The sequence below is a fragment of the Bacillus rossius genome (assembly GCF_032445375.1).
Source record: "Bacillus rossius redtenbacheri isolate Brsri chromosome 4 unlocalized genomic scaffold, Brsri_v3 Brsri_v3_scf4_1, whole genome shotgun sequence".
In the NCBI taxonomy this organism is placed as follows: Eukaryota; Metazoa; Arthropoda; class Insecta; order Phasmatodea; family Bacillidae; genus Bacillus; species Bacillus rossius.
Genome location: NW_026962010.1, coordinates 16723080 through 16740670, shown reverse-complemented (window position 1 = coordinate 16740670; position 17591 = coordinate 16723080). Strand labels below are relative to the sequence as shown.

Genomic DNA, 17591 nt, shown 5'->3' with positions numbered 1-17591 from the left:
ACTACTAGAGTCATCTGTTCTTGGTGGCTAACGTCAGGTGTACAGTCAAGAATGATGGAATAGTAGGTAGCTTTATGCAATTCACTTAAGATGAATTCATTAACTTTACGAGCAAGTACATCTATGAACTCATTTTGTATCTCTTTGCTTAAATAGTGTACATGAGTTTCTTTCGAAGTTATCCTGCGAAGATGTTCAGAGAGAACAGCGTCAAATCTGGAAATGTGCTCCACTAGTTTCAAAAAGTTTCCGTTATTTTCTTGGAAAATCTTATCATTAGTGCCACGAAAAGCTAATCCTTGAGCTCCAAGGAACTGCACTATAGTAAGAAGTCGCTTCAAAACTTCATACCAATGCTCTGTTTCTGATTTTATGATGCGTTGGTTTTCGTCGTCAATGGTTTTCCCTGACTTCAATCTCTGGGAAAGTTCTCGATAAGAAATGGCAGCTGTTATATGATGAGGTGACTTTTCGTGTTGGCGTAAGAATGTTGACATGTTTTGCCAATCAGAGTAACCCTCTGTTCCAGAAACAGATATAACTTCATTACTGAAGAGTTTACAAAAGAAACAAAATACTGAATTTTTCGATTTTGAGTACACGAGCCATTCTCTGTCGATTTCTTCTCCATTTGACAATTTTTGTTTATAATTGGCAACTGTGAAGCGTCTGCCAGATTTATGGTCAACAGGAAATTTAAAATGTTTAACCTGCACAGGGCCTTTCTCGACGAGAACTTGACGGATGTCATCGGTGATTTTAGCCGGCCATTCTCCACAGTCATCAAGATCGTTCCTGTTTTCCTTGAGATGAAAATCCTGAAAACACATCAACACAGTGGTTAATTTCAGTGGGAACGCAACATAACGGCGTTCCCTTACCTCCCAAGAGTGCCGGAACGCAAGGGAACGCACGTAATTCGTAACTTGTAAAACTACAAATAAAAAAAAGTATATGGTTAGGATCAATTTTGGGCTTTGCTCGCGATCAGGGAGGGAAGTCAGTCATCTCGCCCGCGCTACACAATAACAAAACAAAACCCCCCGCCAGTCTATTAAAACAGCTGTTTGTAAATGTTTGTTAGAAGTCTAGTCGGAAACCGAGAGGGTCAAAATCAGCACTTTAAGTATGTGTAATAATATAAAAATTGTTGTGATTTTTTTACATCGTTTTTTGATTTGGATTAACATTAATAATAAAGTTAAAAACGAATTTTGAAAAAATAATTTTTGTTCATCCTCCCTTAATGGTGTGCTATAAGCTACGATTTCATGATCGGCTACTTACCAAATATAGAAACAATTGAACAAAAAGCACCTAAAATATATTCAAATTTACCTGCAGTGGATGTTGTTCGATGTTCTCAGATTCAATTTGAACAGTTGGTCTAGATGATTTGGGTAATGGAATAACCAAAGTTTCCTCGGAATCAGAATCCTGAAACCCGTGTAACACATGTTGGATACTAAATCATCCCATAGAAAATGCACAACAAAAGTTGAGAAAATTTGTAAGTAAGATGGAGAAAACTTAATTTTTCGTTTAGTTTAAAAGTACAGATAAATATAATAATTGCTCTCTTACCTGCATTGTTTGTTGTTCTGCGGTGTCGTTCTTATGAGACTCAGACTCTACGGAAGAGCCAACTTCAGATCTAACAAAAAATTTACTCATTGCTTTCGCCTGTTTTTCGTTTTCTCTTTCCATGTTCTTTTTTCTTTTTCTATAAAAAGTACCCGTAGGTTTCTTCTTGTCCGCCATGATACCACCACAATAATAATATCAAACTGGACAGTGGCGTGTGCATGCACTTGTCGAGTTGACAGATAACACTAGCACTGAGACTGAGCGGTGCAGTGAGCAGGCACTTACGGTGAGTCGGGGGAAGCGGGAGGAGGGTGGGGAGGGCTTCACGTTGTGACAGGAAAGCAGGGAAGCACCGCGCGGTGCGCACCACCACCACATGAGTCATCGCCATCGCATCACCACCGATGCTCGCATATTGCTGTATTAGCAAACAGAAACACTCTATCTTTTATAAAATTATAATCATGTTCATGGCGTTTATTTATTTATAAAACTATTTTGCTCAAATAAATTAAAATTTTTTTGTATTTTTTTTTCCGATAGCTCCGTTGGCGCCACTGCCCGCGTGGCGCCACATGCGGCCGCATGTGCCGCATGGGCCTGGCGCCGGCCCTGTATGTTCGCTATGTTCGCTGCGCCAGATGTTCAGACAAGAATGTCTATATCGCGATGTCGGAGAGAAGCATGCCGTGGGATTCAAGTGATGATTCAGACGATGATAATATTCTGCTGGCTGTCACAGTATGTAAATATTTAAAAAAAAATTGGTTCATGAAGTAAATATTAAAAGAAAAGAATTTAAAGAATTTCATCATATTTCAATAAATGTATGGATCATTTCAGAATAAATACAACTCAATTTGATGTTTTTTTTTTTTTCCTTTGAAATCAAATTTCTTCATATTCTGCCTGCTACATTCTTCCATCGATTTATTCCATAAACACGAATATTTTTGCAATCTTTCAATGAACTTTTCCATCGCCATGACTGTTTAAAGCGCAGTACTGAGAGAAACAAAACTTCATAAAAAAAACGCGGAAGTACAGCCCAGTTCCGCGCGAAAACAGATGTTTTAGGTTATCTGCGCATACGCGAAATCAGCGACATTTATAAAAATAGCCGAGAACCAAACACCCGGTAACGTCACCACAGGATCGCCAACATAGCGAACACAGTTTGGTGTGGCCAGTGACACCTTAGATGCAGCTGGCTCTGTTTTACTCACATCGCGAACAACGCGAACATAGCGAACATAGCGAACATAGCGTCCTGTGTGGCAGAAGCTTTACACATTGGAAGCGAAAGAGTTTTATTAAATTATATATATATAAATATCTTTATATATATATATTTCTTGTGTGCGTGTGTATGTCACTGAACTCCTCCTAGACGGCTGGACCGATTTTGATGAAATTTTTTGTGTGAGTTCACGGGGATTCGAGGATGGTTTAGATTCACAATTGGATATTTTATCTCGATTCTGAGTTAAGAAAAAACTAAAAAACACGCTTTAAAAGCAAAAAAAACTAAGCATTGTTGATAATTAGCCTCCATGGCAACGGGCTTTTGCATTGTTGTTGCCTTCTGCGTAACCATGGGAAAGGTTTTTGGTAACGGCAGCGGCGTGCCAAGAGGAAGCGTATGTATAAAGAGAAGATACAAAATGTCCAGCGTAGAAATACTTACCGCCATATCCATATCTCACAAAAAGTACATTTGGGCAGGACAATGTCTGTCGGGTCCGCTAGAAAGATATATAGAGATATATATGTAGAAAGATATATAGAGAGATAGAGATATAAATAGAAAGATAGAGAGAGTTATAGAGATATACATAGAGAGATAGAGAATTAGAGAGATAAAGAGAGATGCTTAGTATACGTTAAAAAAATTACCAAAAAAAATTGATTGAGGCATTGCAACGCATTCCGGGCATTATCTAGTATATATATATATATATATATATATATATATATATATATATATATATATATACATACATATATGGTAGCCAAATATTCTCTTATTGACGTGACAACGTCTAATAAATCGATGAACGCCGGCTGCATGCACGAAAAAGGATGACTCATTGTCCCGTAACTCACACTGTCCCGTTACTCTTTGTCCCGTTACGCTCATTGTACGCTTGGGCCGCATCTATCTCTCTTCCACTCGATTGGAACAACCATCGATTTGACTTTTTCGAGGCACATTAAACTTGAAACACTCCCATTCGTTTCCTACTTTTCCTATCATCGTCCTATATTTAAGGGATCGTCCATTAATCACGTGAGGCTCGAAAGGGGGGGGGGGGAGGGGGTCAGGAAAAATCACGAAATATTACAAGGGGGAGGGGGGGGGGTGTAGAGAGATATCACGTGTGTTTTTTTTTTTTCGCCCGATTTCTACTAAACCGAAAAGCGATGAGTGACCTTGACTCACTGTAGCCAGGCAACAATATCCCCGCCCGCCGCAACATGAACCACCCGGCTCGGCTTGCCAGTCGCCAGTAAGACTGTGATTTTGGCGCTGAATACATGCGTAAATCACATATAAGCCTTTCCTTTATTATTTTTATGCCAGTGAGAATAAACCTACAACCTTAATGTGTGTCTGTACATTTTTATCACTGTGCTTAATTTTCGAGAGAATAAATTAGATTATACCTATATTTAAAGATAATATTCTGAAATTTTTAAAAATATTTTGTACCAAAAAAATACACGTGATTTATTGCGGGGGGGGGGGGGGGGAAATAAGTCTGAAATCTCACCACAAATCACTAGGGGGGAGGGGGGGTTAAAAATTTGCTAAAAAAAATCACGTGATTAATGGACGACCCCTAACAGAATAACACAGATTGGAAGAAGTTAAATAGCAAACATGTATAAAAGTTATAGTTACAATAATATCTTCGTTAAAGTAATAAACATATTTGAATTAATGAGTGCAAATAAAAGTAAATTTATCAATTAAATTGTAGATTCAATTTCACTCCTTCTTTGTATCCTTACAAAATAGTGATAATTAAATAAAAATGATTCAATTTTATTCATAAAAGTTTGCAATAATTTCATCAATGTTTTGTTATGACGTTGTCACGTTAAACTATTGTCCGTAAACCGACTGTACAGACAACCAATTTTTTTAAATAGCTGCTTTGTGATACTGTTTTGTAACAATATCAAACCGGTAAATATATATTTATATATTACAAAAATAACTAATACATTGACATGAGCCACTTTATTTACCATATTCAGAGAGCGATAACTTAAACTAATAATATTTATGTGCTGCTTTTGATGTGCAAACATCTTAGCTCTCGGTGTACTGCATCAGGCGGAAGTAGTTTCGTGGAAATGGAACGGAAATGCGAGACAGCTGAGCTGCGTCTGCGCAGAACGCTCTTAAACCTCTGAAAGACGACGGACGCCCGTGTAGCGACATAAAGCCGTATATCGTCACTTCGGTTTATATTAAGGTACGTACCAAACGTACTGGTGTGCCAAATGGAACATTATGATGGTGAAACCACTTTGGAATATATTTGGTGAACTAAAATAGTTATTGTAAAAAGTAGTCAAAAGTTTTAAATTAAAAAAAGTTGTCTTTACAATATGTAATACGATCTTGGTCAATCAAAAAGTTATTATTTTGTTTGTTTTTAAATATATTATAATATAATAATGTTGGATGAGCTCAGGAAGATTAAATTTGGCTGATAGGAAGTATTTACCAACTATTTATAGACGTTTAAGGGAAAACAAATACACAAATATATTAATAGTGTTATGTCTTTTAAAATGTTTCAGTTTAATTTTTTAGTGTGGAAAATATATAGTAATAATTGTTTAATGAATTTTAACAAGAGAGACAGTATTTTATATAATTACTTGTCGAAAATCAAGTCATATCTGCGATTAATTGGAATGCAATTTTTAGTTTGAAAAATACTTCAAAGATAGCGGTCGTAATGCTTTAGAGAACCAACAAAATGTAAAATATTATTGACGCCGTGTTTGTCCTAACACAATTTCCTGGCTAATAAATTATTGGGTATTTTTAAAGTAGCTATTTTATTTTGTTATGACTATTTTAGTTTACAAAATGTATTCCAGGATAGTTTCACTACCGTAACGATTACTTTGGCACACCAATACGCTTAGTACATTCCCCGTGGGTCCATCATTTGACGACTTTGGCTCGTGGCTATAGCAGTTTCTGCATGCATGTGCATTAGACTTTCAACCTGTTAGATTTCTGTAGCGTAATGCGCGCTTATTTCATTGAATTTCTGTTGCATACTAAGTTTCACCCTTAACGCGCCTAAAGAAGTATAACCTCAAAAACGATAGTAACATCTTGTTAAACATAATTGTAATTAGTGAATACTTGATGAATACTTTTAATATTTTTATCATGCTCGGCCTGTTTTATAGAATTATACGTTAAATTTGGTGACCTAGTTTCGTAGAACAAGTTTATTTGCAACATGAGAACACATCAATTTGCTCGTTACCAAGGTTAGATGTTCACACATCACTGGCGAGTACTGGAAGACCCGTACACTTTTTTTTTTATCTAAATTAACTTGTCACTAAATAATTCAGCCTAATAGTGGTTTTTGTTTGTATAAAAATTTATATTCGTTTCGCAAATGTTTATATGAATGCATAATATGATGTAGACATATATACACGGAATATCACTATAAGCATGCAAATGTTATAATATTAATGTGATCCATGGTCATACAATAATTTCAAAAGTTATACTTCAAATAGTTGTCTACGTCTTTGTGAAACAAAGGAGAAGTGTTTTCTAGAATCTGCACTGAGCGTTTAACGTCTAAAATATACTTTTAAAACACACTTTTTTGCCCTTTCCACTCTTCTAAAAACACAGTTTATGAAAACGAAGCTGAACTACTCATCCGCCCCCAGAGTATCCTAATGATTTTCGTAAATAGACACCACTCGGATATTATGAGCAGTTTTTAAATCACGTGATTTTTTTGAAGCTCTGCTCGCCGTATGTGTGCCCAGGTAGGCGGGGCCTTTAACTAGTGACGCGTACACGGTAGAAAGGGAAAGAGAGAGAGAGAGAGAGAGAGCAGAATTTTTTTGTCACCTAATACTTATTTTCATCCTTGCGGAAGAGTTTCACGCTTCGTCTAGCTGTGGTAAGCTCGCGCACTTTCGATGCTTCTTGAACCCAACATGGTTATAGTTATTGCTTTAAGTGTTTTGTTTTTTTTTACGTGACAACGTCTAATAAATAGATGAACGCCGGCTGCATGCATGAAAAAGGATGACTCATTGTCCCGTTACGCACATTGTCCCGTTACGCTCATTGTACACTTGCGCCGCATCTATCTCTCTTCCACTCGATTAGAACAACCGTCGATTTGAATTTTCGAGGCACATTAAACTTGATACACTCCCATTCGTTTCCTACTTTTCATATCATCGTCCTATCCTTAACAGAATAACACAGATTGGTGGAAGTTAAATAGCAAACATGTATAAAAGTTATAGTTACAATAATTTCTTCGTTAAAGTAATAAACATATTTGAATTAGTGAGTGCAAATAATAGTAAATTTATCAATTAAAATGTATATTTCATTTCACTCCTACTTTGTATCCATACAAAATAGTGATAATTAAATAAAAATGATTCAATTTTATTCATAAAAGTATGCAATCATTTCATCAATGTTTTGTTATGACGTTGTCACGTTAAACTATCGTCCGTAAACCGACTTTACAGACAACCAATTTTTTTTGTTTCAGTTATTGCTATTAGATAGTACTTTATTAGATAGTATATTACTAATAAAATTTCTAAAAAGGTACTGGGTTCCAACCCGGTGAGAGAAAAATAAAAAATGTCGATGGATCCTTCCTCCATGGAAGTCACCCGCAGACTGACTTCCCACCACTAATTTCAGAACATTTATTACATCAACCAGTATGGTGTTATGGCAACCATCTTGTTTTCGCCTGCTAGAGGGCACTGCTGCCGTATTAGTTTAATGTTTGCCCGCTAGAGTGCAGTATTCATTTATTACTATAAAGGCCACCATCTTGATCGCCATCTTGTAATTCTGTAATTATTAAGCTAGAAATCCGGGAAAATGTCAAAAATTCATTAAAAAATCACTTGTTTGAATAATGATTGATTCGATCATCCCAGTTATATAAAAAAAAGTAATTAAAATTACTGAAAACTAACAGGTTCGAAAAATAAAAACACCAAAAAAATTACAAATAAAATATTTATTACATGATTTCTACTCTACTACAGACAAGCAAAATACGAGCATTCCTCAATTTCTGCAACTGATACCCAATAAATCATAGCGATTTGGGAAGCTCCACCATTGGACATAGGATCATCCAATTTCTTCGTTTGGGAATATTCTTCGTCAAGTAAGTATCGATATACATCATAAGTTGAATTTCTTCGGCATAGAAGCCACAACGACTGGGATTGTGATCCAAATCTTCGAGGTAGTAGGTCACGAACGTGGGTCACATGGAAAAGTTCGGGATTCCAATTCACAGTAAAACGTTCCTCAAAGACGCCTTTCTGTTTGGAAATTCGCACAATATCAACAACGTTAGTTTTAAGTTTCGTGGATCTTTCTTCTTCATGTTGGAAAACACTATTCGGAGCAAGTGATCGTCCTTTACGTATTTTGGCTTATGTTTCGTGGAAGAATGCACCACGGAATTGTATTCACTTATTAGTTTCGACAAGATATCCATCCACTTGTAATTTCTGTTAGTAACTTGTAATTACATCGTCACATATTGGTGCGCAAAGTTATGTTAAACCTTTTGACAATGAAGGCCTTTACATTACTAATTGTAGAATAGTGTTTGATGCCAAACTTCTTCATTAAAGCCTTGAAGGTCGCACTGTAGAATTATTTGCCGAGATTGATTTGCAGGTGCGATGGTACGCGTCCATCAGACAAAATGTCTGTCATGTCCCTGGTTACGTCTATTGCATTCTTCGATTTCACAGGTCTGTCCCAGGTGAACTTGCTATAGACCTCGATGACCATCAACATATACCTACTTGAAACCTCTGTTCATTCGGAAATATGGTATCATCTCAACAAGGTCCGCCTGGAATAAATCAAGTCCACGCACTCGACTTTGCGGCGAAGGTATTTTCGTTTTGCAAGAGCATGAAGTTCACGAGCGATTCCAGTTCAACTCATTGTATGTAGCCGGCTTCCCTCAGTTCTTCGAGTATGGAGATTATTTCGTTGACATGCGAATATTTTCCTGCACTAAAAGAAGCAAATAAAAGTCTTAACCTGTCAACCAATTCATTTGGGCCGTCCCAATACATATAGTCAAAGTTCTGACCACTTTATAATTTTTTTTTTTTTTTTTTTTTTTTTTTTTAGAAATTCACCATGTACAGCTAGTACACTGAAGAGATTGGCGAGAATGTCATTTTTTCATGATCTTTGTCTTTATATATACTACTTTCCAAATCGTTATGGAAAAATGCGAATGAATTAGATCTAAAAGTTTTGTGTACTCTTGCGAATCTTCGTGAGAATAGCATTTAGGTTCTGTGCGAAACAGTAATTCGTAAAGACGTTGAGTCCCATTTGTTTTGAACTCTTTTTCACATTTAATATTTCCTAGTAAAAGGTGTCTTTCTTTGGCACAGTGTAACCACCTTTAAGTTTATCGTACAAATTTTTAATTAAGATTTTTTAAATTTTTTATACATAAATAACATGTTTACTCTCGCCGGGAATCGAACCGAGGACCTGGATGGAATCGTTAACTAAACATTTAAAGTTTTATAGAATTTTTGGTCAAACAAATCTAGTGTTTACAGTCAAGGTCAAGGTCATGACCTCGGCGGCTTAGAGCAGCTTTCTTTTATGTGTTTAAGCTGCTTTTATGAATTTGGTTTTTTTTCAAAAGCAAAAGACTTTTTAGGCATTCCGAATTTTTAGTTTTTTAATTTTTGAGGAATAAAACTTGAAATTTACCCTAGTAACGGGAACTATTTACTCGAAATTAAGACTTTTTTTGGAATTTAAAAAAATGTTGAGGCTTTTTTAGGAATTTTGAAGGTAAAGATATCCAAGATGGTCGCTGTGACGTAATCAGAGATGTCTGCCTGAAATCTGCTGCAGGTGCCCCTTGGCAAAATTGTTGGCAGGAATAGGAAATACTTGCGGCAAGTTTCTTCTATGAGATAAAAAAAAGCTCTCGCTGCTGAAATATCAAAAATTCTATGTAAGTATATGTTTCAATTTAAAATTCTCAGTTTGCATCTGGTATTAGTTGCAGAAGCTAAAAAGGATCCTTTTTCGTTGCCTGTAGCTGTATCAAAAGAACATCGCTGTAGTTAATACAGGAAGTTGTTTTTCCTGAAAAAGAATGCTAGATAACATGAGAAGAATGACTGTGTTAAAAACCCACTACGCCAAATGATAAGTTGTGTTCGGTGTAGCAGGTTGTTTACACGAAGAGAGAATTTATAAAGACTCAGTATAACTTATTAAGCCGATCCCTTTACAATATACAGGACAACGATTCAGCTGTGTGATGTAAGTAGGTACTGTGATGTGTTGTGTGACGACAATAATTTTCCTTATCTTGAATTTGGTTCATATCCTTCCTGATCAAGAAAAAAAACTTATTTGAAGTATGTTTACGATTAAAGGAAGACTGAAGACAATGTAAGTACATTTACCATGAAACATGAGAATACATACAAGCCCATCTCAAGAAGATTCTCCGTACTTTGGACAAATGATGGACACTTAAAAAGAAAACTTGTAGACAGTGAAGAAGCTTCGGTGTCATCGATTTCGAATTCTTACAGTAATCCAGGTGAAAACTCTGACTTATATGATGATGAGGACAGTGAATTTGAAGCTGGTGACAAGGCCAAACACTGTGATGAATCACCTAAAGCTATCAAGATCAAAGAATGTGTTGAAGACCTTAGACCAAAACGATGGAAACTACATGATAAAAAAAATATTCTGATCAAGCTTACGATAATCACTGGGATAATAGGTATCTTAAAAATATTAACAAACTTCCAGGAAGATGACAGCAGCAGAAGAGATCGATTACACATCATGGTAAGATCCTAACATATTGGTCGATTGTCTGAGACTACTGATGGCTATGCTAAGGGCAGGAAACTACTCGCACCTCCACGAAGTGGCCTTTATACTCATAGAACTGAGGGAAGTTGACTACATACAAAAAAGACTTATTTACCTGCATTTGCATACAATTTAAAAAAAAAATATTTTGGATTTCAAAAATTATAGTTTTATTGCTCTAAATCTGATTTGTAACTAAGACTGAGGTATTGTAACACAGCTTCCTTTTTTTCAATGTGCTTCCAAATGTGCTTTCTATTTCTGAATGTGCTTCCAAATGTGCTTTCATTTTTAATGTGCTTCCAAATTTGCTTTTGTTTGTCAAATGTATTTTCCTTTTGTTGATGTTCTTCCAATTGAGCTAACTGTTTTATTGTGTTTTTTTTTCTTGTGCTTCAAATTATGCTTCCTATTTTTGATTGTACTTTCAATCATGCTATCTTTTCATTGAATGTGCTTCCGTATGCTTCCTTTATGTCGAATTTGCTTCCAAATTTGCTACAGTTTTGTCAAATGTGCTTCCAAATGTGCTTTCTTTTACTAAATGTGCTTGTTTTTTTTTTAATGTGTTTCCAATTTTGATTCCTCTTTGTCGAATGTGCTTCCAATTGTGTTTCCTTTCCATTGATCGGCTTCGGATTGTTCATCTATTTTATCGTGCTTCCTTATTTTTTAAATTGCATCGACAAGATTGACCTCGTGGTTCGGAGATGCTTGCCTTATACGCTTAATATTGTACAAGGCCTGATTGAAATGTATTCCGTGTATCGAAAAATTTGACTTAACGTATTTATTTCGTCGGACAGGTTTCTTGCGTAGAGTCGTTTTTTGTAGAGAGATTGAGTAATAAACTTCACTAAAGGTAATGGGAAACAGAATAAATTATTTTTTTTAAGATTTAGCTACTCTTATCACTGTCCGTGAACCAAACCAAGGACGGAAAACTATCGAGTCAGTCTTACATTAATAGTCGATTTTTTTTATGATTTAAATTTTTTTTTTTTCGAATTGCTAGTTTAAATATAACGAATTTCCATTATGACAGTAAATATGTCATAATCGGCTTACTAGAGGCTGGTTTTATGAACCTAATCTGCTTTTAGGATTTTTCACCATATTTATTGAATACATATTCATTTAACCTAAAATAACCCTTTTTGTAAAATCCAGGGATTGAACCGAGTACGGATATCGTTCAAATTAATCAGTAAATTAATTTCTGAATATTTTTAATGATTTTTAGAATTCTTCCCAAATTTATAGGTTAATTATTTCGAAATTCCAAGATGGCGGACAAGACGACTAATTAGATAGTGGATGCAACGGTAGTAAAAAAATATTACTGTACTCTAGCGGGTAAAATTTAAACTAATATGTCTGTAGCACACTCTATCAGACAAAAACAAGATGATGGAACCAAGATGGCTGCCATGACATTAAACTAAATGAACGCAATACCTGACTTGATATTAGTGGTGGGAGGTTAGTTTGCCGGTGGCTTCCGGGGAGGGAGGATATGTCGCCTTTTTTTGCTTTCCCCGTGTTTGAACCGAAGACTCTATGACAAGTATATTTTTATTAAAATTTTATTATATAATTTTTTATAAATTTTTTATTTTATTTAAATTACGGATTTACGAGATGGCTGATGTGGCATTAGAATTTAAAATAGTGGCCACAACGAAAATTGCAACATTCTAGAATCCCAGATGGTGACCATAACTAAAAGTGCAACGTTCTATAATTCAAGATGATAAAAAGTTGTAGCATTTAAGATAGCGAATATCAAAATGGTAGTTCCAAAATGGCTGCCGGGATCAAAGTCATGATCGAAGGTCAAGGTCAAATGTCAAGGCAAATGTCAAGGTCAAAATGTCATGGTCAAATGCTAAATATCAAGGACAAGGTCAAAGGTCAGATTGAAATTTTAGTCTAAGGTCAAGGTCAAAGTTATCCAAATTGGTTGTGGTGACTTTTTCTGAGAAGTAAGTTCCAAGGAAGGTCACACCGCCACCAAAACTTCACCCCGACTCCAGTACCAAAAGCCTCCAATATATTCTACTTACGTACAACAATTTTTTTACTTTGTTGTATCCTCGTGAAATTAGAGGGTTTGTATAAGTACATGTTTACATACTTCGAAAGTTTTAAGATGGTGTTATTATATACGATTAAACAATTTTTTAGTATCACATCAGCAGCAGCAAAAATCTTTGCCTAACATAGAATTGCATTGGCCCTTAAGCTATTGACTTTATAAGTATTTTCTATTGGTTCGTTAAAAACATAATGTCATAGTATAGTTTGTTAACGCGCAGATACATTTTAACAAGTATGTTAAGGTATAGTAGTTTGTTCCATGTCTGCATGGATTAAAACAACAGCAATACGGATCCAACGCGATGCGAAAGCAAAAAAAAAATCGCGTTATGTTGAACATGCGATTTTCACCCTCGTGACAAACACAAATATATATATATATATATATATATATATATATATTTAAAATGTTTCAGGTCCTTTCATATGAACCATACATACAGCAGCAATCAATGTTTACAATTTTTTTTTTAAATCGAAATGTTTGTAATAAATATATATAATCCAAATTTAACGTTCATTAAAAAAATTCACTGTGCGTGAACAAGGTTCAAAGATCAAACAGATAAACTATGTAGGTACATCAACAGTTCTGCCCGGTGCTCGACGCGCCTGAAGGTAGGCAACACGCACGTTTTGCAATCTCGCCGCGTTGCCTACTTACCAGTTGCGATACATTTTTATCTGATTTAAGAATATTTCTTCTTTGTATCTCCTACTATGTAGATGATCACAAATAACTTTGCTACTTAATAACTACGAGCATATGACAAATTGATATTATTTTGACGAAATTGTCCCGAAAGTCGATTCTAGTCATTTATAATCTTTTTTTGGTGTCATTTATTTTGATCGAGTATCCTATTTATATTTAAATTTTCACATTTTAATGTAATAGCTACAACAAATCGATAAATAACCTCTTATTTGTTTACCGTTTTAATGCAAGTAGAATTTAAATATAATGGGACTATCAGTTGGGTAAACAAGCGTTTGTGGTAACCGTCTTGTGAATATAAGTTTGAGGTGTTTATATTTTTTATTCCACTTTGTTATTACCAAAAAAACTATATATTTATTTGTATGTTAAATCTTGGTTTTAAAATTAATTATGTATGTGATAGAAGTTACTAACAAAATAATATATAATTTTATCATGCATTTTGTAGCATCAGTAAACACGGATAAGTTTTAATATCAAGAAAAATAGCTTTAATAAATATAGTTTAAAAAACTAAAGAAACATGCTTTTAAAGATTATCAAACTAAAAAGTAAAAAATAATTTTAAAATTTAATTTATGACAATAGTATATAAGCAATACTAGTATAAATGAGAAAAAAGCTTGAGGCGCTTTGTGCCATATTTTTTGTATATTAAGCGCCCCATACTTTTTTCTCATTTATACTAGTATTGCTTATATACTATTGTCATAAATTAAATTTTAAAATTATTTTTTATTTTTTAGTTTGATAATCTTTAAAAGCATGTTTCTTTAGTTTTTTAAACTATATTTATTTTTAACTTTTTAGTTTGATACCTATTCTTTAAAAGCATGTTTTTTTAGTTTTTTAAACTATATTTATTTTTAACTTTTTAGTTTGATATTCTTTAAAAGCATGTTTTTTTTAGTTTTTTAAACTATATTTATGTATAATTATCATAGGGAAATGAGTTACCGACACTACCCATTACCATCTGAGATAACTATTTGGAGTTGCAACGTCACAAAGAAATGGTAAAGTCTCTCCGAATCATTTACAGTTAGATGTATGGATATAATCTTAGAATTTACCGAAAAAAAAAAAAAAAAAAAAAAATCGGTATTGCCGGGAGTAGAACCCACGATCGATAAATCCGAAATCTGGCTCATCAGAAGTCGCGCGCCTTAGACCGGTCGGCTAAGGAACGTAATGAAATTATCGGGACATTTTGCAGTGATGAGTCACTCACTCTTAGTCGAAAGAGTTACAGACGGACAGACAAACATACAGGTGAAGCTAATATAAAGCATGTAAAAAAGGAATGCCATAATTTTAAAAAAAAAGTTGATATAAGTTTTAAATATGGAGATTTTATTTGGCATCGTATATTTACATCTGATATTTGGTTAAGCATGCCAACACTGGTAACTATATTTAAAAAAAAACACAAAAATCACAGAAAAAAGTGTAAAATCTTTCTGAAGCCATTACCGGGTAAAACGCAGTGTATAAATAATGTTCAGGTGTTGTGTTCATTACTGATTATTTCTTCTAGTGGGCTCTAGTGTTGAACTGGAACAGCTGTGTGTGTTTTGTAAAGACGTGTAATGATCTCGTCGCGAGCAACACAGACGCTCGGACTCATGGGGGAGAATCTCTAATTGCCTAGTAGTTCCGGGCCCACCCGCAAGATAGTAGCTTTCATAATATATTGCTAACATGTCTACATTGATTGTGAGAATTCATGCATAAGCTATTATCAGGCAAACAAACAGGTGAAAAATAATTAACTTTATTTTTATAGCCACATAGTTTTAAATATGACATACAAAAAGGTTTTTCTTCTTCTACTCACACATATAGAACATGCTCTTTTACTACAAAATATTATTAAGTATTTTTCTCAAAGCTTGGCGGTTCTTAGGCATTTTTCTTTTCTAAATATTCTAATTATAGTTGGTTGCAATATATAATTTATTTTTTCTAAAAACAATATTTGCAGAGAACAAATTTGTAAAAAAAAAAACAGTTAACATATCTGTATTCGGTATCGGACCTGATTTCGAATTTACACTAGTGATGGGCAGAACGGTTCTTTTGACCGAACCGGTACTTTCGGATCAGTTCCGTGAAAGATTCGTTCAGAACGATTCGTTCATCTCGGTCATTTCGTTCTTTTCTGTGAATAGGATCTGGCTCTTTTATCAGGTGACGTAACTCGTTCATCCTTTAGAGTATTGGCTACGTGTTTGCTTCCAGCCTCCCCTCGTTATCGCGTGACCCGATAACGAGAGGAGGCTGGATCGCTACTACTCTGCATGGGTAAATGAAATTTCAAACGTCTAGTTGTATACTGACTGTTATAAAATTATTGACTGTTGATCGCTGCAAATGCTTCATGCAGTGATTCTATATAATACGGGAGCATTAAATCTAAGAATGTTAGGTACGAAAGTGATCTTTCTTAACTTTAATTTGTAATCGCACTATTATAGCTAGTACTTGAACATTGCTTTTCGTAGCCAGTGAATCACAGTTGCGTATATGAAACAAGATTATTTATATTGTATTACTTTTTAAGTTACAAATATTAATATACAGGCTATTTACACTCTAGAGAGAGTAAAGTGTTTACATGTAGACCAACACATTTAGAGAAAAAAAGACAAAAATTGAATACTACTACTGCGATTCAGTATGAAGAGAGAAAAATGAAGTAGGTACATTAATTAACACCTAAATGGTAAGTGTGAACATTTGTAGTTACTTTCCCTGTTATTTTTAATTCATGTTTTTTTCCCCCCCAAATTTGTGTATGTGAATGTGAAAACGCAATTTTAAACCACTACTTAACAGTTGACATTTTCAGGTATAGATACTTTTCATGTTACCCTATTTTATTTGATCAGTTATCGTTTGCTCTTATGAACATGCTCACGCTGTGATTACTAATTCTTCAGACTCCTGACGTCATGAATCATTTCACGAACGAATCAGACCGGGCGCGTGGCCGGTTCTCTCATCTCGTTCTCTCGTTCTCTCCGCGTTTTCGTTCTTCCGAATCTTTCAAGGTACCGGCTCTCAAAGAGCCGGTTGGTTCTCTCGTTCTCTCCGCATTTTCGTTCTACCGAATCTTTCAAGGTACCGGCTCTCAAAGAGCCGGTTCTTTACATCGCGAACGAATCGCAAGATTTCGTTCTCTCAAAGATTCGTTCTTTTTGAACGAATCGTTAACGAACGACCCATCACTAATTTACACGAAGATCGAATTAAAAAGTGCTCACATTACCACGATTGGACTAAATGCACCATGCGCAACATACGGGTTGTATCACAGAAATCATTTCTTTAATATAACTACGAAACTAAATATATTATTGGAGGGGACGAAATTGAAGACTTTTATTATTGGGGGGGACGTGTCCCCCTTCCCCCCCGGTTGCGACGCCCATGCTGTAAGAGTGGTTGGTTGTACGCTGAGACTCACCGCGGCTGTCGGTGCTCTGCCACAGCCGGTGACCGCTGCCTCGCTCGCCGCCGACAACTGCACTGACGCCGGCGTCTCGCCGCACGCTGCGCAGTGGCCCGTCGCGCACCCTCGCGCGCATGCGCGGGCCGCCCCGTCCCCCTCCTCACCCTCCGGTAACCCTTCAGTCATTCATCCAGCGGCACTGGGTCGATCCCGCCGACCCTCGTGTCCCGCGCACCCGCCCACGCACTCACGCACTGCCTCCGTGCGCACGGTGCGCGAGTGTGCGCGTTCCGTTACTTCCTCGTGCGCATGGTGCGCCAGGGTAGACGTTCCACACCCGTGGTGCAGCTGGTTGAACAAAATCTGCGGTGTAAGGAAAGAATGCTAGTGCTGGTCCGAATATACGATAATATGGTTCCCAGATTAGCCAATCCTGTTTTTCACAACGACACAGAAGTGGAGTCGTGGTATAATTACTGGAGCAAAAATCATTCAAGCACTGATGGCCTAACCAGTTAACTGTCTTCAAAGCGCGAATGCAGCGTACGTCTAGTAAACACGGA

At 35.7% G+C, this 17591-nt stretch overlaps 1 protein-coding gene across 1 annotated transcript in view; it reads right to left on the bottom strand.

Moving 5' to 3' along the window:
• LOC134541728 (potassium channel subfamily K member 1-like) overlaps nt 1-17214 on the bottom strand; it is a 359236-nt gene extending 342022 nt beyond the window's left edge. Inside the window, exon 1 of the mRNA XM_063385376.1 lies at nt 17044-17214. Within this exon, the coding sequence (XP_063241446.1) occupies nt 17044-17214 (171 nt within the window). The remainder of the gene's footprint in view (nt 1-17043) is intronic.
• Nucleotides 17215-17591: the final 377 nt, after the last annotated feature.